Source organism: Rhinatrema bivittatum, chromosome 16 (genome assembly GCF_901001135.1).
Source record: "Rhinatrema bivittatum chromosome 16, aRhiBiv1.1, whole genome shotgun sequence".
In the NCBI taxonomy this organism is placed as follows: domain Eukaryota; kingdom Metazoa; phylum Chordata; class Amphibia; order Gymnophiona; family Rhinatrematidae; genus Rhinatrema; species Rhinatrema bivittatum.
The window spans coordinates 17365016-17388631 of record NC_042630.1 but is presented as its reverse complement, the minus strand read 5'-3'; the positions used below and the strand labels follow the sequence as shown (position 1 = coordinate 17388631).

Here is a 23616-nt window from a genome sequence, read left to right as displayed (position 1 = left end):
ATATGACAGCCTGCGGGGAATCCAGCTTCCTGCTGGATCAATATGGCTACAAGAGTACTGCAGTAGAGAATCATTTTTTATTTTTTTTTTATTTCAGTATTTGATTTGGCTTTGACTTAGTGAAAATATATTGGTGAATGCCTACATGTGCTCATGTTTGTACGATTACTGATATTTATAATCATGCTTTCAGTGTACCCAGCTCTGAACAAATAATGAACAAGTAGAAGGTGTGACATTCGAGATTCAACTCCTACAATGTATTTCATTTTTGAGATATGCACATTTTATCTACCTCCTGTGTCTCCCCAGAATCATTTACCAACTTCGAAAAATAGAGAAGTCTGATTATTTTCCACCCAGGATTTACTCTTGCACACATTTTGGTAGAGCTAGGTTTGTCCATTTCAAAGTTATAAGGGAGGGTCACACACGTTTCGTATGAGAAAACTGCCAACTTTGGCCCCCTCTCGCCCCCCTCCAAATCATTCATCATGTTTGAAAAATGGAAAAGTCAGATATCCCCTCAAAGACCTACCTGCACACAAAGTTTGGTGGCATTCCTAAGTTATTAGGGGGATGCACACACATAGAAACATAAGCTGTAACACAGATATATTTTACCATTTTATAAGCCTCTCTGTTCTATAGAACTGAGATTAAAAATCCCCCACCCAATGCTGCTGATTTCTATCCGAAAGAGTTTACAGACCCATTGTAGTTGGTAGTGATGTCTTCTTTAACTGCTATCAAATGTCCTGACTAGAGAGAATTCTCCGAGGACAGGCAGGATATGCAGTTCTTACAGGTGGGTGACATCATCTGATGGAGTCTGTGTTGGTGTGATGACTTCAGGGTTTCCAGAGCTTTTAGCATGCTCTACAGAGCACTGTGAAGGGCAGCGGGTGTGTGAGCCCTTTGGGCTGGCAACTGGCGAATACCCCCTGTAACAGGACAGTCTGGAGCTTTGACTACCCAAGTTGCCTCTCCTGCAGTTTGAGCCTTTGGGTTCTGGCAGCTGGCAGGACTTAGGCGGCAGGTCCAAACAAGAAGTCAAGGTCCAGAGAGGCAAGCCAAGGGAGGGCAAAGACACACTGATGACACTGGACAAGACAAGACTGGAAGACTAGGCTGGACGAGGCAAGCCTGGATTCAGGAATGCAGGAGAACAGGAACCAGGAACACGCAAGCAACTAGCATACTGCTAGGCAGGAGACTCATTGTTGAGGCAAGGGACTTCTGTGGGGCCTTGGCTTACATAGGCCAGAAGGCTGACATCATCTGGAGGTGCCGTTCTGGGTTTTCCTCCACTGCACACATATTATATGAGTGCGTATGTGCACCAATGGGAAGGCCGTAGCCTGGCAACATCACCAGTGGTTGGCGGTGTGCAGCAATGGCAGCGTTCCACCGCGACGGGAAATCCTTAGCAGTGTGGGTCAGCAATGAGGGTGAGTGCAGTGGCTCATAGGACTCTCCTGCGCACTGTCAAATGTAACACATGCAATGAAATGAGTCTGGTCCACTCTTCCTTTGAGGTCGGGGGCAGCTGGCCCTCTTTTACAAAGAGTAGAACAAAATCACAGCAGACCAATGGGTACTGGAAGTGATAAGATGTCTATGCTTTAAAATTTATTCAACAAGTTCAAGAAGCAAACATGTTCTGCTCTTGTGCATCCCGCTCCAAATGGGAGGCAATTCGTGACATGTTAGATTGATTGAGGTACCTGGAGGCTATAGTTCCCATTCCTTTGGGAAAGCAGGGAAAAGGAATGTATTCAATTTATCTTGTGGCTCAAAAAAGGAGAGATCTTACAGACCTATTCTAGATTTAAAGAAGGTGAATGCAGCTCTAAGTGCCATAGTTTTGATTGGAAACTCTACGATTGGTGTAAGCGGCGGGCCGCAAAGGGGAATTCCTGGCACATAACCATTCAAGCAGAGCATCAGAAATTCTTATTGTTCATGATATTGGGAGATCATTTTCAGTTTTTCGCCCTCCCAGTTTGGTTTAGCAATGGCACCTTGCACCTTCACCAAGTTAATTGTAGTGGTAGGAAAGCATCTTGGTGTACCCCTTATCTGAATGACTGGCTCATTTGGGCAAAGTTGCACCCCTGGTTTAGTCTGTACAATGGATCATGTAGAGGTTATGGACTCTGGGCTGGGTGGTGAACCTGCAAAGAGCAACTTGGTTCCAACGTAGTCACTGGAGTATTTGGGGGTCTGTTTTGATGCCAGGCTAGGCAAGGTGTTTCTCAGAATGGCTATGGTGGTGAGCCTGCAGGCATAAACCCCTCCTGCTCTGGAAAGACCGCTCTTTTTTCTGTATGTACATAGTGAAGAATTTGTTGCTGGTTAGGGGAAGTTTTAATCCCCATGTTTGAAGATGGGGTTCCAATTAGGGGGCTCCACCTTCCTTCTGCTTGGTCTAGGGGAGGATGAAGTTAGTATTTGATTTTAATCTCAACTTGGCTTGGGTATGGGTCATATTGAGGGACTGAGCCATATCTTAAGTGACAGTGTCAGTAAAGCTTTTCTTCTCTGTCTCATCTGCTGGTAGGGATGAAAAACCCATGCGTTTGGATGGGTTTGATCTGTGGAACTCCAGGAACGAAAATTAGCTGGCAAGAACCAATTTTCCTATATAGGCCCAATAGACCCTATGATTCCAATGGCTACAAACTACCCAGTATCTAAGGGACAGCGTTTGAGTCACCCAGCAGCTTGAGAACTTTCTGTCCTGGTGATTTGATCAATCAAATCTGTCCACAGGAATATTCTTCAATATTTCTTTTACCCAGAATATCCTAACCACGGACGCATCTAACCTAGTTTGAGGTGCTAATGTAGAGGGGCTGCACACCCAAGACCTGTGGTCTGCTCAGGAAGAGTGTCGCCAAACAAATTTCCTGGAGCCAAAGGTGATCCTAAATGCTCTCTGGGTTTTCAGAGATCAGTTGGCCAACAAAATTGTCCTAGTCCAGACTGATAGTCAAGTAGCTATGTTCTACTTGAACAAACAGGGAGGAACGGGTTTGTACATCCTGTACTGGAAAGCAACCAGAATGTGGAACTGGAGATCTTGCAGTGGATGACATTCAGAGCCACGTATCTGCCAAGCAAGAAGAATATCCTAGCAGACAAATTGAGCTGGTACCTAGGACCACACTATGGTCTTTGGACAGAGAATTGCAAGCTGATTATCCCATGAGAGGGAACACCCATGGTGGATCTGTTTGCAAGCTCTCTGAATAAGAAGGTTCATCTGCTTTGCTCAAGGAGAGGATTGCAAGACAAACAAGCTTTGGATGCCTTTTCTTTGGACTGGGGGAAGAGTCTTCTGTGAGTGTATCCTCTAAATCTTTTAGTGGCAAAGACTCTCATAAAAACCAGCAGTGACCAGGGGACTATGATTCTCATAGCCTCCTATTGACTGAGGTAGGTTTGGTACCCCCTCCTTCAGGAGTTATCCCTTAGAGAACTAATCTGGACATTTGTTTCTCACACGCATCACGCAGAATCAAGGAATGTTATTCCATCCCACCATCAGGTCCTTGGATTCTCTGAATCTGCCTGATGATGTTTTAGGTTCTTCTGGCTTATATGAAAGATTCCACTAGAAAGTTGTATAGCTTTCCGTGGAGGAGGTTTGTCTTCTGATATGAGGAAAAGTCCCTGTATCATTTCTCCTGCTCCCCACACAAATTGCTTGAATACCTTCCACATTTCTTAGGGGCCAGTGTCAAGACTGAGTATGTTAGGGTTCACCTCAGTGCAACTGGTGCTTGCTTATTACCACCATGTAGAAGGTAAACTCATCTCTCTACAGCCTTTAGTTGTCAGGTACATGAAAGATTTGCTTCAATTGAAGCCTCCCACCAAGTCTCCTCCTGTGTCTTAGGATCTCCATGCAGTTGTGACCCAACTAAATGAAAGCTCCCTTGAGCCATTAGACTCTTGTGAACTGAAGTACCTGATCTGGAAAACTCTATTTTGGTGGCAGTCACTTTGGCATACAGAGACAGTGAACAGCAAGGTCTAGTGACTTATCCGCCCTAATCAAAGATTTTCAGTAATAGGGTGAGTACATGTGCTTTCCCAGAGGAGAAGCAGGATATGCAGGCCTCACAGGTGGTTGCCCTCAAGAAAAAAAAGGGGGGAAGGCACCAACAGCAAACAGCAACAGTGATAACTGGCAACAATATTTTTAGTGGCAACAGGCTGTTTTTATGGGGGATTATTTTTCTTCTTAAGGGCAACCTAAAAATAATAAAAACGGGCCCTAGGGGAGTATAGAGTTAGATTCTAAACTTCAAAAAGACCTCTTGGGACAGAATGAGCAAACCTGTTACACCGAGAGTCCTTATTCAAATAGTATTGGGGTGTGAATATGTGGACAGAACTCCATGTTGCAGCCTTGGAAATCTCTTCCATGGAGGCTGATCTCACATGGGCCATGGATGCCAACTTGGATCTAACATTAGTAGCCTTTACGTGCCCTTCCAAAGTCACGCCTGCCTGGGTCTAACAGAAAGAGATGCAGTCTGTTAGCCAGTCAGACAGTGTGCATTTAGCTCTGGCAATGCCAGGCTGTTTGGGTCAAAAGAAACAAAAAACTGAGTGGACCTTCTAAGGGATTCAGTCCAGTCCAGGTAAAAGGCTAAGATTCTTTTGCAATTCAAACAATGCAAGGCTTGTTCACATTTGTGGACGTGTTGCCTAGGGAAGAATGTTGGAAGGACGACTGACTGGTTTAAGGTAAAAGTCCAACACTGCATTAGGCAGGGATGTCTGATGTGTGCACAGAACTGGTGTTTTTCAAAGACATCAGGATATCAGTCCTCGCAGAAATCACTACCTCCCCTAGGAGTTGGTTTATCTTTATAAGAACATAAGAAGTTCTTTGCTGGGTCAGATCAAGTCCATCAAACCCAGCATTCTGATTCTGGTAGTGGCCAGTCCAGGTCACAAGTACTCGTTAGATCTCTCAGTAGTTGATCTATTTCTTGTATCTCACTCCCAGGGATAAGCATTGGCTTATATTGAATTGAAAGAGGCCTTGCATGAATGCTGTGATGCCGGATGGTGCATTTATGCTCAGCAAAGCATGCTGAAAGCTCTGGAAGCTCAGGCGCCATGCATTGGGGTCACCCACTTGTGAGTTCTGATATCCTGCTGTTCTTGGAGAATACTTGTTACAGGTAAGCAACTTTTGTTTTATTGCATTATTAAACCTGTCTTTCTTTCTTATATTTTAAGGTCTGTGTAAGGAATGGAAGATGTCAGGCATACTTCCAGCTTTGGCGATGTGCAGCTCAGCCAGACTTCTTCCCAGTCTATGTTTTCTCAGCGAGGAGAAAGCAGTACCCCAGGGGGAAGTGATGCAAGCGACCTTGAAATAATCGAGCGAAAATTGGAGACAGGTATGGGATGCTGCTGCCTTGCGCTGCTGGAGGTTTTAATGTATACATATTGTTGAGGGATTTTCCCGTCGATAGCAGGGCTGAATTAGCCATGCTGTCATGGGGATCTGTCAATCAGGTCCGGGAGGCGGAGCTTGATAAAGCAGAGGTTAGTTTTTTGTATCCTCTGCGGCTGCGCGTGGGTTCCCGCGCAGGAAGTACAGATTCTCCTCAGTCTGTTTCTTCCGCGTGCGGGATCGCACGTGGAGCTAACATTCTCTTCATGTCGAAATTCGGGTTTAAACGCTGCCGCTGCAATCGAGTAATGTCGGTCACGGACGGTCATGACCGGTGTTACCGTTGCCTCGGTAGCACCCACGACATTCCAAATTGTGAACATTGCTCCAAAATGTCTCCGAGGGCCAAACGGCAGAGAGCCTACCGCTTGCGAGAGCTATTAAGCACTTCGGAGCCGTCGGAGGCCCACTCTTCACCGGGACCGGTGAAGAAATTAAAGTACTCAGCACCGAGAGCTTCTTCAGACACCTCGAGACCCAGAGACATCCAGGTACAGGGGGAACAGGGCTCTGTAGTCCCTGACCACAACAGATCTTCCAGTCACTCGACTTCCAGCCGGGACTCGAGACGGGGAAGATCACCACGCCGCATGCACAAACACAAACAGCGCACGTTGGCGCCGTCATCTGAGCCGTACGAGGTGGGGTGTAAAATGACGCCGGAGAGGGGGGCGTGCTACGCGGCGCCGATACCGCCGCACCACACGGCGCAGAGATCTTCGCGCCACAAGGAACCGTCAGCGCCGCCCCATATGCCGCAGAAAGCATAGTGTCCAGTGACGCCGGAACAACCGCGCCCTGTGACACGGGAACCACCAGGCCAAACGGCGCAGGACTTATCGCGCCATGCGGCGCTGAAACCACCGCGCCATGCGGCGCCGAAACCACCACACCACGTTGGGCCGGAAGCGCTGCGCCAGTCGGGGCCGGAAACTCCGCGTCATACGGCGCCGGAAGCACCGCATCATACGACGCAGGAAACACCGCGCTGGTGCCATCAGCACCGCAATCATCCAAACGGAGGATAATATCAAGTACACACAAAGGACTACTGCCTAAAACGGGGTCATTTGTGACAGTGCATACAGGAAAGAGATCAGAGTTATATTCCTTATCAGGAGCAACGGTTTCCGTTACACAGGAGGAAAATCGCAAGTGCAAACAACCGGATAGCGGGAAGTCTACTTCAACCGACTCTAGACACCGGAAATCCAGTTCTTCTCCTCACAGTTCAAGGAGAACCCATAGCCCAAACGAGTCCCATACTCGGCACCACAAACGGAAACGGGTCCAAGAACCACACAGTCATCCTGCTCTCAAACCTCACAAAACTACGGACATCAGTCCTTCCACGTCTAGGTCGTCATTACGATCTCATCGACGTGATCACGATTCGCCCATCTGCCTCACGTCGTCTCAGGCTTCTCCATCGCCGACCAGTGCCTCGGAGCTACCGGCGGATGCTTCTAGACCTCTGAAAGATCAACACGATCAGAGACCAACTAACCCGCCTATGCCTCAGGCTACCAAAGATGCCTTTTGGCAATTATCACAATCCCTGGCATGGTTTTATGAAGCAATAGAAGCATCATTTGCCATAGGCAAAGATCCGTCCGAGTCAAAACCAGAACCGGGGGGTTCGCCCCCGATAGACGAGGCAGGCGAGAAACCTTCCTCCCCTATGGAACCGAATCCACAACATTCGCCTACACGTTCCGATTCACGGGACCATTATGACTCCCTCTCTGACTCACCCACCTCATCAACTGGGTTTCCCTCAGACACACCAGAAGGCCAACAGGAACCTTATTCCCCACCTGAGGATCTTTCATATCCAAGGTTTTTGGAGAAGATAGGGAACATCCTCCACTTACAGATTCAAAAGGAGCCTGACCCCAGAGCGGAAACCCTGGGTTTATTAAAAATCTTTGATGTTCCCGGAGAGCCTACGACTCTTCCACCCCACGATTTTCTTCATCGTCTACTCTTGAAATCGTGGGAGACTCCACAAACAATACAGGCAGTGTCAAGGAAATCGGACATCAAATTCCGAATCAGAAAAGAGGTACCTTATGCATTTCCACAACTACAACATGAGTCCGTTGTAGTGGAGTCCGCAATGCAAAGGTTTAAAAAACCGAAACTACATGCAACTTATCCACCAAATAAGGACCACAAATACCTAATTGAGGTGGGACGAAAGATCTACCAGAATGCAATGCTCACCACACGTATCATGCATCACCAATTTTACATGGTGCAATACATGTACGACTGCATTCAAGCGACAAAGGGCTTGCTTTCAACCACGGGAGAACAATTGCCTCAAACCCTGCATGACATGGAAGAGTGCTCTAGGCACCTCCTCCGCTCCGTCTATGAGGGCATGGAGACCTCTTCAAGATCTTCCGCAACAGCCATAGCAGCACGCAGGTCGGTGTGGCTCCGTTCCAGTTCCATCAGAGAAGATGTCCATGAAAAACTGGCTAATCTACCCTGTACAGGGGAAAACCTGTTTGGCACAAAGCTGCAGGAAACAGTTGGTAAGCTCAAGGATGAGGCGTTAGCGGTACAGTCGTTGCAAACGCAATCAACTTACCATTCCTCTAAGCGGTTCTACCCATACCTGCGTAAATCGTCCTATGGACGTCGACCTTTCAGATCATACCAGGGATACCGTTCTCAGACGTACCCGACTTATCAGAGGCAGCAACCTCACCAACAATCATCACATCTTCCTCGAAGAGGCAAGCCGCGTACCCAACGTCAACAGAGCCAACAGTCGACGGCCCCTAAGCCTACCCAGTCTTTTTGAGCCTGAAGCCACCATCGCACCATGTACCAACATCAGGGAGAATCCAGTCGTGTTTTGCGTTTTGGAAACAAATAACATCAGACCAATGGGTGCTGGACATTGTGAGTCAGGGGTATCGTCTTCAATTTCGAACAAAACCACAACTACCCCAGTTTCCCTCCTTACGGACTGCACGGGATCAACCACAACTCGAACAGGAGATCTTGCACCTATGTCAGGAAAAGGCCATTGCACTGCTAGCCAAGAACAACCACAATCGAGGTTTTTATTCCCCGTACTTCTTGATCCCCAAAAAATCGGGAGGACTAAGACCCATCTTAGATCTACGGGAACTCAACAAATTCCTGATCAAGGAAAAATTCAAGATGGTATCCCTGAAGTCAAGTCTACCCCTACTGCAGCCCAACGACTGGATGTGTTCCATCGACCTGAAGGATGCATATACCCACATTCCAATCCACCCTTCCTCTTGGCGGTACCTATGCTTTCGCTACAAACACCAGCATTACCAGTACGGGTACTCCCTTTTGGGCTATCAGCTGCACCCAGAGTATTCACCAAGTGCATGGTAGTGGTGGTGGCTCACCTCAGACAACAAGGGATGACAATCTTCCCTTACCTAGACGATTGGCTTATTGTGGCTCCAACCCAGGATCTGCTCCAGAGTCAACTCTGTCAAATTCTACAATGCTTGCAACGATTGGGATTAGTGGTCAACTTCCAGAAGTCTCACCTGCAACCGACACAACAGCTGCAATTCATAGGCGCGTATCTGGATACCACTCAATCCAGAGCATATCTGCCACAGGACAGGCAAATACAGCTGCGACAACTCTTGCAGAACTTGCTGCCGAAACCATCCACGTCAGCAAGACAAGTCCTAGTCGTTCTCGGGCACATGGCAGCAGCCAATTTTCTAGTTCCAAATACCAAGTTACACATGAGACGACTACAGTGGGGACTCAAACGACAGTGGAAGCAACATTTTCAGCCCCTCACACAACCAATTGTCCTCACCACAGAAATGAGGAAGGACATAGCTTGGTGGCTCCTTCCGTCCACACTTGCGAAAGGAGCCTTGTTCCGACCCCCCATTTACAATTCAGTCCTAACTATGGACGCCTCACGGAAAGGCTGGGGGGCGCATCTAGAGATACACGAGACACAAGGTCTGTGGTCCGTAACAGAACAAACGATGCAAATCAACTTGTTGGAACTTCGAGCAATTCGCAACGCTCTGCAAGCCTTTCAACAATTTCTAAAGGGCCGCAGAGTCATGGTCTACACGGACAATCAAGTGGCGATGTTCTACATCAACAAGCAAGGAGGATCGGGCTCTTGGACCCTATGCAAGGAAACACTAGTCATCTTCCAGTTTGCACACCAACATTGCATACATCTACAGGCCTCTTGCCTACCCGGTATCGCGAACACGAGAGCAGACAGGTTAAGTCGCATTTTCCATCCCCACGAATGGTCCCTCAATTCGGAGGTGGCGCTCCGTATATTCAACAGATGGGGGATGCCATCGATAGACCTATTTGCGACAGAACGCAACACACAACTTCCCAGTTTCTGTTCCATACGTCCCAGCAAATTCCGAATGGCTCAGGACGCCTTCCTCATCCCATGGTCGTCAGGTCTGCTATACGCCTTTCCTCCCATACCCCTGATCACCAGGACAATTCAGAAATGCATAGCGGACAAGGCCCAATTGATTCTCATCGCCCCGGCCTGGCCACAACAGCCATGGTACAGTTACCTCCTACACTTATCCAGCGACACCCCAATTCGACTTCCACATCGACCGGATCTCCTGTTGCAGGAACAGGGAACTCTTCTACATCCGCTACATTCCTCCCTCCACTTAACAGCGTGGAGATTGACAGGTGGATACTAACAGAACAAAACGTATCCCACAATGCCCAACTTATTCTGCTGGAATCAAGGAAACCCTCCACTCGACGAAATTACCATTACAAGTGGAGAAGGTATACCACATGGTGTATATCCAAACATATATCACCCATAGATTGTACACCACAGCAGTTGTTGGACTATCTCCATACTCTATATCAGAGGTTCTCAACCGGTGCGTCGCGACACACCAGTGTGTCGCCAAGCACCGGCAGGTGTGTCGCGTGGCTCCCGGTCCCTCCCGCTGCTCGTTCTTCCCTGCTGCCGTTGCCGCCGGGCTATCAGCACGTTCAAGCCCAGCGGGAACGGCAGCGGTGCAAAAAAAAAAAAAAAAAAGCTGTGGCATCCGCGGCTGCCCTTTTCTTCTTCCCGCGCCTGCATCCCCCCCCCCCCGGACCCGGAACAGGAAGTGATGCGCGGGAAGAAGAAAGGCCGTGCCGCGTGATAAACTAGCAGGCACGGCCTTTCTCACGCGGCACGGCCTTTCTTCTTCCCGCGCACCACTTCCTGTTCCGGGTCCGGGGTGGGGGGGGGATGCAGGCGCGGGAAGAAGAAAGGCCGTGCCGCGTGATAAACTAGCAGCGGCCGCTGCTAGTTTATCACGCGGCACGGCCTTTCTTCTTCCCGCGCACCACTTCCTGTTCCGGGTCCGGGGTGGGGGGGGATGCAGGCGCGGGAAGAAGAAAAGGCCAGCCGCGGATGCCACAGATTTTTTTTTTTTTGCACCGCTGCCGTTGCCGCCGGGCTATCAGCACGTTCAAGCCCAGCGGCAACGGCAGCGGTGCAAAAAAAAAAAAAAATCTGTGGCATCCGCGGCTGGCCTTTTCTTCTTCCCGCGCCTGCATTCCCCCCCCCGGACCAGGAAGTGATACGCGGTGCGTGGGAAGAAGAAAGGCCGTGCCGCGTGATGAAGTAGCAGCGGCCGCTGCAGCATCGGCCCCCAAGCTATTGCAGCAGACGGTAATCGGGAGAGGAGAGAGCAGCAGGAGCCTCCCGCGATCGATGGAATTCTTCCTTATTGGCCTGCGGGGGCTGGAGGAGGAGGAGCAGCTACCGTTGGGGGGGGGGAGGGAGAGAGAGAGGAAGTGAGTGACAGAAAGAGAGAGAAGCAGCCAGCCAGCCTGTGTGTGAGAGAATGTGTGTGATTGAGAGCCTGTGTGTAAGTGAGAGAATGTATTTGATCGAGAGTATGTGTGTGATTGAGAGAAACTGGTCAGAGAGCTGATGTATGTGTATATGTGAGAGACAATGAAAGTGACTGCTCAAGGAGATGACTGATGTGTATGTGAGACAGTCAGGGATGTGTGTTTGTGTGTGTGTGAGAGAGAGAGAGAGAGAGAAAAAGCATGGAAGTGAGAAATCTGGGTATGTGAGAAAGCATGGGAGTGGGAAGCCTGTGTGTGTGCATGTATATGAGAGAGACTGGTTGGTAAGGTGACGGTGTGACTGGTGTGTATGTGAATGTGAGAGAGAGAATGTGATTCAGGGAATGAGAAGCCTGTGCACGTGGAGAGCGAGCATGGAAATGAGAGAGAGAGACTGGTGTGTGTGTATGTGTGTGTAACAGAGAAAGTGATTATGGGAATGAGAAGCCTGTGCATGTGAAGAGAGTGAGCATGGGAGTGAGAACCTGGGTGTGTGTGAGACACAGCATGGAAGGGAGAAGCCTGTGTATGTAAGACAGAACATGGAAGTGGGAAGCCTGTGTATGTGTGTGTATGCATGCATGAGAGAGATCAGGTGACGGGTGTGTGTGTATGTGTATGTGGGAATAAGAAGCCTGTGCATGTGAAGAGTGAGCATGGGAGTGTGTGAGATACAGCACGGGAGTGAGAAGCCTGTATATCTGAAAGAGAACATGGGAGTGGGAAGCCTGTGTGTGTGTATGCATGAGAGAGATCAGGTGACGGGTGTGTGTGTATGTGTGAGAGAGAGAAAGTGATTATGGGAATGAAAAGCCTGTGCAGGTGAAGAGTGGGCATGGGAGTGAGAAACCTGTGTGTGTGTGAGACACAGCATGGGAGTGAGAAGCCTGTAAATCTGAAAGAGAACATGAGAGTGGGAAGCCTATGTGTGTATGTATATGCATGAGAGAGATCAAGTGACTGGTGTGTGTTTGTGTGTATGTGAGAGAGAGAAAGAAAGTGATTATGGGAATAAGAAGCCTGTGCATGTGAAGAGTGAGCATGGGAGTGTGTGAGATACAGCACGGGAGTGAGAAGCCTGTATATCTGAAAGAGAACATGGGAGTGGGAAGCCTGTGTGTGTGTATGCATGAGAGAGATCAGGTGACTGGTGTGTGTGTATGTGTGAGAGAAAGAAAGTGATTATGGGAATGAGAAGCCTGTGCATGTGGAGAGAACAAGCATGGGAGTGAGAGACTGGTGAGTGTATGTGAGAAAGTGATTATGAGAGTGAGAAGCCCATATTTGTAAGTGGAACACGGGAGTGGGAAGCCTGTGTGTGTGTGTATGGCATGAGAGAAACTGTTCAGGAAGGTGACTGGTGTGTTTGTCAAAGACTGGGAGATGATTGGTGTGTGAGAGACAGAAACTGGTCATGGGGGCATGACTGGTATGGTGTGTGTGTGTGAGAGACATGGGCCCTAAGGAAGAGGACCATGAGTATAGAGCTTAGCCACTACTGCTGCTTCTGGTGTGTGCTACAGCCTGCATGGAAGAGGAGTAGGACAGCTGCTGGAGGGGGTAAGTAAAGGTGGCTTTTTAAGTTTATTTTTCTTGATTGACTGCCATTTTAATTATTTAATATTATGTGATGTGTCTGCTTTTTTTGAAATATTTTATTGGTGTTTGGAGAATTTTTAATAGTTTTTATGAGTTTTTAATTGTTGGATGTTATTCTGTTCATAGTTGTTGTGAAACATTTATTCTGCTTATTAGTATAGTTTTACAATTATTTCTGTGTGGGGATCTATAGCTGCTTGTTAGTTCTGTTTTCCTAATAAGAGGTGTATTGGTTTTTAGGGCCTGATTTTAATATTTATAGTGTTGCCTTTTCATAGATAGGGTTGCTCCTGTTTGAGTGTATTCCATAATACAGGTGTAACTGTGTGCGGATTAGTTTATGTGCATTACTACAGATCCTGGGAGTATGTTAGGTCGGTTCTGTGTCTGTTACAGAGATATTTTACTAGCATGTAAGTGTTTTATCAGTCTTATTTGTTGCGTTTTCTCAAGAGGACATGCATTGGTGGTAAACTGCTGTCTTTTCATAAGTAGGGCTATTGAGCCTGAAAGTAGAAGGAGTTTGAGTTGCTGTTACTGAGATGACACCAGAACCAGAATATCTTTTTTGTAGATGAGTTGAATGGGGAATGTCATAATTCTGCTTTACATCCATTATTGTGGATCAGGGGGGTTCCCGTGGATGCAAACTGTACATTTACATCTAGCCCTGTGACGATCATGGGTCAGTGTGTCACGCATGTGAGAACCATCTGTCAGGTGTGTCCCGACAGAAAAAAGGTTGAGAACCACTGCTCTATATGATCAAGGCTTAGCCACGGCTTCTATTCGAGTTCACCTCAGTGCTATCGCAGCCTACCACAGACCATATAATCAGGGCACTATAGCAGCTCATCCTCTTCTTGCCCGTTTCCTAAAAGGGCTATTACATCTTAGACCTCCAACTACGAAACCGGCAGTTCCTTGGAATATCAACACAGTCTTAGAACAGCTGATGCTTCCCCCCTTTGAGCCGTTGGAATCAGCGCATATAAAATACCTAACATGGAAGGTGGTATTTCTGGTTGCAGTCACCTCAGCAAGACGAGTCAGTGAACTGCAGGCACTGGTACATTATGAACCATACTTGCAATTCTTTCACCAAAAGGTAGTGCTTAGAACGCATCCATCCTTCTTACCGAAAGTCATTTCTCACTTTCACCTTAATCAAAATATAGAACTACCGACGTTTTTTCCAAAACCCCATACCACTGCAAGAGAGACGCTGCTTCACACCCTAGACTGCAAAAGGGCGCTAGCATACTACAGAAATAGAACGACCTCTTCGTCACGTCCATCGCAACTATTTCTGTCCTTTGATCCTAAGGCTCCGGGGCTACCAGTCTCGAAACGCACCATATCAAGCTGGATAGTCCAATGCATTCAATTCTGCTACAACAAACAAAATAAGCTTCTCTTGTTAAAGCCCAAAGCACATCAGGTTCGTGCTCTAACAACGTCATGGGCACACCTCAAGAACATACAGCCTATAGACATCTGTAAGGCGGCTACATGGACTTCCTCAAAAAACAAATCGGTAACCGATCCAGTGAGCTGTGTAGCAGTGACGACAATGAGAATCGGATAAAAGAAAGCCCTTTATTAAAACGCCCGACTCTGGCCGAGTTTCGCTCTTTTGCACAGAGCTGCCTCAGGGGCAATTCATTCAAGCAGGACTTGGAAAAGTCAATATCGTATTGATTATCAGCGAGCAGTCTTACAGCTGTAAGACTGCTCGTTATGTGGATTTAATATATATCGAATGCATTCAATTTCATTGCTGACACTACACAGCATCGCTACGTGAACAAGTGAAAGTCTAATTGCTTTGGAGTGAAATCATCCGCGCTGATAATCAATACGATATTGACTTTTCCAAGTCCTGCTTGAATGAATTGCCCCTGAGGCAGCTCTGTGCAAAAGAGCGAAACTCGGCCAGAGTCGGGCGTTTTAATAAAGGGCTTACATGGACTTCCTTACACACCTTTACTGTGCACTACTGCTTAGATCAGCAAACTTCAGCGGATGCAAGTTTAGGTCAAACAGTCCTACAATCCGCAACAGCTCATGCCAAGTGATTGCCACACTCTCTGTTCCCAGAACAGAAAAATTTGAACGTGATTGGGAGCTTGTGACTCCCATGACAGCATGGCTAATTCTCTCATCAGTTTCATTGTAAAGCCTCTTTGGCCAGTTTATGTTTCATGGAAACCGATATGATGTTTTCTTAACGAATGTCGGTATACAAAAATTTTAAATAAATAAATAAAATAAATAAATAATTCAGCCCTGCTATCGACGGGAAAAAACAAGTTTGCTTACCGTAAACGTTGTTTCCGTAGATAGCAGGATGAATTAGCCATGCTGACCCACCCTCCTCCCTGGCAATCACCATGCTTCTTCGATCCATTACTGCTTAATCACAGACTGAGGAGAATCTGTACTTCCTGCGCGGGAACCCACGCGCAGCCGCAGAGGTAACAAAAAACTAACCTCTGCTTTATCAAGCTCCGCTTACCGGACCTGATTGGCAGATCCCCATGACAGCATGGCTAATTCATCCTGCTATCTACGGAAACGTTTACGGTAAGCAAACTTGTTTTTACCTGCTGGCATATCATGCTTCAGGTTGCACTGGGAGGTACAGGGTGCCAAAGGTGTCCTACAAGTTTGCAGGTGACTAATCTGAAACCCCTCTATGTTTTCACAGTGACTATGGCCCCATTTCCTATATTAGATATCTGTGATTCTGGCTGTAAATAACCTTTGCAAACAGTGAATTCAGGTGTGTCCTGTTAGTATTGGTTTCTACAGCAAAAAATTGTGACACCTGCAGACCCAAGTTCAAATTCCACTCTGCTACTACAGAAACAGAGTGTGAGCCCTCTGGGAGTAGGGAAATACCTATGATATCTGAATGCAATCCACTTTGAAGTCATGAAAAGTGGAAATAAATAAAAAATTATGATATTATTATTATTAATCTTACTGAGGCTGATATGGAATTTAGCTAAATAAATGTAAGTTGCCAGCTGAATGCTGAGTTTTGAATATTCCCAGCACTTAACCAGCTAAACCTAACTACCACTTTTCAAAAATATCCGATTAGGTTTAAAGTTATTTGACTAAAGGTAGCTGGATCACTTTAATTGGGGATATTCAGCGGGACATTTATCCCACCAAATATTCAGAGTATCTTATCCAACTAAATTTAATTGGTTAAATTATCAGTTATACTCTTTTTGAATATTGGCCTCACTGCATGAGGACAGAGCTATGACACTTGCAGATCCAGGTTCTAATTTTACCCTCTGTCCCCAATCTCATTGCATCTATGGCTTGTCTTTTCCCAGGGGTTGACGAGAAAGCACGCTTGAAAAGCACAGAACTTGAAAGTTGGCCAGATGAGACCCTATCCTCAGAAACCAGTCTGGTGGAGGAATACGTAGATCTGGTAGGTAGAGGAGATCAGGGAGGAACTAGTGGTTGGGGCACAAAACAGAAAGTCAGAAGAACCAGCACAATTCAGGTCATTTATTGATTTGAATGTAAGTAAATGAAGTTGTGAGTACTACATAGTACTAAATGGAGTATATTATAGAAATGAATGTCTCACGCTTCCTTATTGCTTAAAAATCTGAATACTAACATTGAATTGCTCCTGTTGCAACTGGGTCATCAATATTTCTTTTTCCGCTCTAGGCAATCATTGTAATTGTAATCATTACCTAATTATAGATTAATAGTTTATTATAATTATTATCATTTAATTTTTTTTTTAATTTTTGTATAAGAGAGTATGATTGCTGAATGACCTTTTTCTGGTAACGTGTATTTGTTGTCAGAATATGTTATAAAAGTTTATAAATAAAGAATTCAAGAATTTCTGTATCTTGGAATTTCTAATCCCTAACTGTGCCACTGTGCATGACCTCAGATGACTCACTTGATTTGCCTTTGCCTCCGTTTATTCAGTTTTAATGGATTTAACATAACATAGAAATGACGGCAGAAAAGACCAATCTGCTCATCCAGTCTGCCCAGCAAGCTTCCACACTTATTTTCCCATACTTATCTGTTTCATCAACCTTGTTGGTAACTATTTGATCCAAATTTCCTGCCATCCCCTTTCATTGATGCAGAGAGCAATGTTGGAGTTGCATCAAAGGTGAGCATAAGGCTTATGGTTAAGGGTAGTATTCGCCGCATCCAGCAAGTTACCTTGATGCTTGTTTGCCCAGACTGCACAGATTGATGCTTTGTTGGATGTTGTCTGAATGTAAATCCTCTTTTCCACATTTTCCCCTGCCGTAGAAGCAGAGAGCAACGCTGTATATGTATTCAAAGTGATGTATCAGGCTTAATTGGTTTAGGGTAATAACTGCCGTGATAAGCAAGCTACTCCCACGCTTATTTGTTTACCCAGATTGTGAAGTTCAGTCCTTTTTGGTTGTTATCTGAATGCAAATCCTCTTTTCCACATTTCCCCTTGCCGTTGAAGCAGAGAGCAATGTTTGGGTTGCGTTAACCGTGCGAAGGCTTTTTGAATAAGGGTAGTAATTACAAGGTGGTAGCCAACATTCCAGCAAGCCACCCCCATGGCTCTACTCTTCATTCCCATCCTCTAGCCTTTATGGATCCACAGTGTTTATCCCATGCCCCTTTGAAATCCTTCACAGTTTTAGTCTTCACCACTTCCTTCGGAAGGGCATTCCAGGCATCCACCACCCTCTCCGTGAAGAAATACTTCCTGACATTTATTCTGAGTTTTTCTTCCTGGAGTTTCAAATCGTGACCCCTAGTTCTACTGATTTTTTTCCAGCGTAAAAGGTTTGTTGACCATGGATTATTAAAACCTTTCAAGTATCTGAAAGTCTGTATCATATCACCCCTGCTCCTCCTCTCCTCCAGGGTGTACATATTTAGGTTCTTCAATCTCTCCTCATAAGTCATTATTTTATGAAGACCATCCACCTTTTTGGTCACCCTTCTCTGGACTGCCTCCATCCTGTCTCTGTCCCTTTGGAGATACGGTCTCCAGAACTGAACACAGTACTCCAGATAGGGCCTCACCAAGGACCTGTACAAGGGGATAATCACTTCCTTTCTTTTACTCAACCAGGCCTACACAGAATAGCTTTTCCCTTCTCCTCCGTAGTCTGCCCCCCCCCTCCAGGTGACCGCCCTCTCCTTATATTAAGCAGATATTCAATGTAAATTGTAAATTGTTAATTGTTATTCTCTGGTTATGACTTCCTTGTTTTTCTATCCTTCATACTGCCTATTGGTTACCCCCGCGCCCAGTTACTCTCCCTGTTGAAATGTACTTTCCAAGCTTGCAGTTATTATGTGAACCGGTATGATGTCCCCACTAATACCGGTATATAAAAGTTTCTAAATAAATAAATAAATAAATACTCGATATTCCTCTCTCTATGCAGCCCAGCAGTCTTCTGGCTTTAGCTATCGCCTTGTCTCATTGTTTCGCCGACTTCAGATCGTTAGACACTATCACCCCAAGGTCTCTCTCCTGCTCAGTGCACATCAGTCCTTCACTCCCCAATATAGTTCTTTCAGATTTCCACACTCCATATGCATTATTCTGCACTTCCTGGCATTGAATCTCAGCAGATAAGATGAGCCTTGTACATCTTGGCAGCACGGCGTTTCTTCACGCTAGCAAGCTATTAAGCTAAGTGAAAAATTAAAAAATATATACATAAAAGCTGACTAAAAAATGAACTTTCACATTGTAGCACTGAAGCAAAAATAAGTTTCATTATCTGACCTATGATTAAAATTTGGCATCTTACCTTCATGCTATTTAGCATTTTATAATGCCTATGTATGAGGTCAAACTAATGAGAGAAAAAAACTCACTTTTCCACTGCACATAGGGTGGTATAAATATGCTGGATTTATTGTGGTTTTCAGTATCAATTGTTTTGGATTGAATCTCAGCTGCCATATCTTTGACCACTCTTCCAGCTTCCTTATATCCTGTCTCATTCTCTCCACTCCTTCCGGCGTGTCCACTCTGTTGCAGATCTTAGTATCATCCGCAAAAAGACAAACCTTACCTTCTGTCCCGTCCTCAATGTCGCTCACAAAGATATTGAACAGGACCAGCCCCAACACCGATCCTTGGGGCACTCCGCTTAACACCACTCTCTCTTCAAAGTAAGTTCCATTTACTGTCACACATTGTCTTCTGTCTGTCAACCAGTTTGCAATCCAGGCTACCATCTTGGCACCCACTCCTAAGCTTCTCATTTTATTCACAAGCCTCCTGTGCGGGACTGTATCTAAAGCTTTGCTGAAATCTAAGTAGATGACATCGAGTGCTCTTCCTCTATCTAATTCCCTAAGTCACCCAATCAAAAAAGTCAATCAGATTTGTCTGACTGGATGACATTCTTCCCTCTTTGAAAGTTTTCCACCAGAAATGTGCTTCCAGGTCATGCGCCTCAGACTTGACTGCATATACATTTCTGGCTTATTACTACCCATTGGACTGTAATTATTATGATTATAAACCTTTTATTCAGTTCTAGGGAATTTCAGGAGAGTGAGATTTATTTATTTACAAACATTTGTTCCTGTTCATACCCCAGATCAGTCCAGATGCATAGGTTTTTTCATCCCTACTGGAAGCCACTCATGCTTGTACTGCTTCTAGAGAAGCTAAATGTGCTCATCTGTGCCTTACCGACCCAGCTGGCATCTGTTCCCAGGATGACACCGGTGCCTGGTGGGGCTCTGGGGCCTTCCCCTACCGATACGGTGGTCATTGTTGGCTCCCAGGAGGAGGAAGCTCTGCCGAGGCCGGCGGAGACACAGAGGCCAGTAGTCCGCTGTCCAGTTCCATCTGTGCCTGAACCTCTGGACGTCAGCCGACGACCTAGGGCCCCATCTCCTGTGGTATACAGTGAGGATGAGAGCTTCCAGAAAGCCTTCCATTAGAAAGTCCTATGGACTGAAGTGGAGAAGGTGCCTTGGTTCTGCTCTCTCCAAGTCAGACTGCAATCCATTGGGGTAATCCTCCGATTCCCATGGTGGCAAAGACTCTGTCTTGAAGCTTCGCGAGGACAGGGGGACTATGATTCTCATAGCCCCTCATTGGCCGAGACAGGTCTGGTTACCATTCCTACAGGAGTTGTCCATCCAAAAACCAATCAGTCTGGGGACTTCCCCGGATCTCATCATGCAAGATCAGGGCAGGCTGCGGCACCCCAACCTCCAGGCCCAGTCGCTCACAGCCTGGATGTTGAGAGGTTAATCCTGCAGCCACTTGATCTTTCAGAGGATGTGTTTCGGGTCCTGGTGGCTTCCAGAAAGCCTTCCACTAGAAAGTCCTACGAACTGAAGTGGAGGAAGTTTTCTGTGCGGTGTGAGCAGAAGGCCTTAGATTTGTTCTGCCCAACAGAAAAACTGCTTGACTACTTTCTATCCCTATTGGAGGCTGGCTTAAAAACCAACTCTGTCAGAGTTTCTCTCAGTGCAGTTTGCTCATACTATCATGGTATAGATGGTACGCCTATCTCTGAATAGCCTATAGTTGTACGTTTCATGTGGGGCCTGGTTCAACTGAGGCATCCCTAAGGCCTCCGGCTGTGCCTTGGGACCTCATTGTGATGTTGTCTTAGCTGATGAAAGCTCCTTTTGAGCCACTGCGCACCTGTGATCTGACCTGGAAGTTCAGACTTTTGGTGGTAGTCACTTCAGCGTGAAGGGTTAGCGGTCTTCAGTCGAACACCTGTTACAGGTAAGCAACTCTGCTGTCTCAACTCACTGGTTCTCTGGTGGCAGGTAGGAATTCTGTTGTAAGTCTTCCTTCCCTGGCCCCTCCAATGAAGAGTACTCAGATACATCGAGGCTCACCCAGGGAAGGTGATTTTAGTAGTTCTGGAGTGGCGGCGCTGGCCATGCTTCATGGATCTGATAAATCTGGCGGTGGATGGCCACTCAGACTCTGGCATCTTCCCAGCTTCCTCTGGGTCGGGTGGATTGCTTCTGTCTCACAGCTTGGCTTTTGAGAGGAACTGCTTATGTTTGAAAGGATGCTCTGAGAAAGTCATAACTACCATGCTTCAAGCTAGTAGGCCATCCACATCTTTGGCTTATGTCAGGATATTGAGGGTGTTTGAGGCATGATGCCTTGGAGAGGGTGTTATGCCGTTTTAAGCATTGTTTTATTGCATACTGGCTTTCTTGCAAAATGGCCTAGTGAAGGGACTCATTCAATTCAAGTGTCAGCCTTGGACTGTTTCAGGGATAAAGTGCATGGAATGGCCTTAGTTTTGCATCCAGGCATGATTCGTTCTCTCCGGGAAAAGAAGCATTTGTGTCCTCTGGTGCAGGGAAGGGTCCCTTCATGGAATCTGAACTTGGTATTTTGGGTTCTTTGTGGTCCACCGTTTGAGCCTTTAAGGAGGGCAACCCTGAAAGATCTGACGCTAAAGGTGGTCTTTCTGGTGGCAATCTGTTCCACCAGGAGGATTTCGGGGCTTCAAGCTTTGTCGTGCTGGGATTCTTTCCACCGGTTTATGGAGGATGGGGTGTTGCTATGTACCATGCCTTCTTTCTTGCCAAAGGTTGTCTCTGCCTTTCATCTTAGCCTGACAGTAGAGCTACCCTCTTTTAGGGACTTGGACCCTTCTGCCCTGTAAGTAAGGGAGTTGCACTTGCTGGATGTACACCACGTATTTTTGCGCTAGTTGAAGGTGACAAATAACTTTAGGTGTCATACCTAGCATTGATTTCCAGATTACCGAAGGATCCTCCAGCTACGCCAGCAGTCAAGGAGAGTGGTCTCGTGAAACTCTAGCCTGAGCCTGTCTCAACCCAGGTTTCTGCTATATGCATCGTCTGACAGCTGTCACCAGGGACATCGTGCCGGGGGGAAGTCCGCCTGGGTTGCCCTCAGTTCAGGAAAGAGGGTCAGTGAATGATGGGTGCTTATGCACTGCTTCATCCTACCTCAAATCTCGCGACAGGGCAGCGCTATGAACAAGTCCTCGCCCTTCCTGGGGTTATCTCAGCTCTCCGTCTTTCTCAGGTGATAACTGTGCCAACCGTCTCCCGGAGCCGCTTAAGGCAGACACAGAGAGCGACTTCACACGTTGGATCCCAAATCTACCCAACCTACTGTGACCGCTGCGTACACTCTGAGTCTAGCACTCCCAACTGGGGCGTCCTTCAAGATGAAGTGCCCGGGCTCCGGGTCCTAGTGCATCCTGTCTTGCTCCAGCAAACATAAAGCCTTCTGATGCTGCGCCGAGGCCACCAAGACAGAGCAATTGCGGCATCCATCGCACTACGAGGGATGCTTTCATCATGGACATTCGCGAGCCGCCATGCGACTGTTGTTGCATGCCTTACACATTACACCGCTGCTGATCAGCAGGTGACCGCAGAGGGTAGAGAGGATCGACCGATCCTCTGTCAAGGACAAGTGAGAGACTGCTACCCCGGGTCAGGTTGATTGCGACATTGGAAACTAGAAGAGGCGGTACACTGCTCCCAGGGGGCGCCGACGCTCCAACCTTCCAGCTTGGGATCCCTATTAGCTGCAGTATTTTGCAAGAGTTTGAGGCGTTTCATGTTGTACTGAGAAATGCCATTCAGCAGTGAGTTACAGCAGTCAGTTTGGCTGGCGATTAGTGCATGAATTATAGTGGCTAGGTAGTGTTGGTCAAGGTAATTGCGTAAATGGTGGATCTGATGTAGGTTCATTAAGGAGGCTCTTACTATCTTTGAGATGTGGGATTCCATTGTAAGATATTGGTTAAGTTGAACCCTGAGGCTATGTACTGATTCCTTTGGATAAAGTGGGGTTCATGACAGAGAAGGTAGAGATAGCAAGGTATGATCTAATCTGGAGGAGTTTAGTTTGAGTTTATGGTTATTGAGCCAAAGGGAAACTGCAGTAAGACAGTTGTTGAGATTGGCAATTGCAAAGGCTTGGTCAGGTCCTACTTTGATGTAAAGCTGGATATCATGCACGAAAAGGTGGCAATTGATGTTGAAGGACTGAATGAAGTCACAAATTGGACAAATGTAAATGTTGAAAAGAACTGGGGAGAGAATAGAGCCTTGTGGAACTCCACTAGTAAGGACCTTTGGGGGTGTTCTCCCCCCTTTATTTTCCTATCCCCAGTTTTTGCGCCCTTGTTATAATGTAACTTTATGCTTCATCTAATTTTGTTTCTTGTTAATTGGTTACGGTTAACCGCTCAGTTCGATGTAAACAGAGTTGATTTGATTTGTATCAAGAAAGTCGGTATATAAAAGCCTTAAATAAATAAATAAATAAATAAATAGTTTGTGTTTCTGATATGTTGAGGAGTTTTATTAAGTTTTCACTTGTATTGGAGGATAAATTCTTGTTGGGTGGTTTAAGTGCGAGAGTAAGACAAATTTGTTTTTGGATAGGATTGGTGGCTTGGACTAGGTAGTGGTCTGCTCAGGAGATTGGATCCACTGTTGTTGTGTTGGAGTCTAGGTTAATATTTGCGGAATGAAAAATTAGGTTGAGAGAGTGGCCATGCTCATGGGTGGAAACTTTGAGTAAAGCCAAGATCATCCATGTGGCTTCAGAAGGTAGCTGCAGTGTCGCTGGGATGTGTCTTTATGTGATAAAGCTCTCTGCCATCTTA

The 23616-nt window shown here is 46.5% G+C and overlaps 1 protein-coding gene across 1 annotated transcript in view; it reads left to right on the top strand.

Annotated features, from left to right (window-relative positions):
* Positions 1-23616, top strand: part of DNAH2 (dynein axonemal heavy chain 2) — a 392322-nt gene that overhangs the window by 8072 nt on the left and 360634 nt on the right. The window contains exons 2-3 of the mRNA XM_029581921.1: positions 5263-5426; positions 16312-16412. Of these exons, the coding sequence (XP_029437781.1) occupies positions 5276-5426; positions 16312-16412 (252 nt within the window). The 5' untranslated portion in view covers positions 5263-5275. The remainder of the gene's footprint in view (positions 1-5262; positions 5427-16311; positions 16413-23616) is intronic.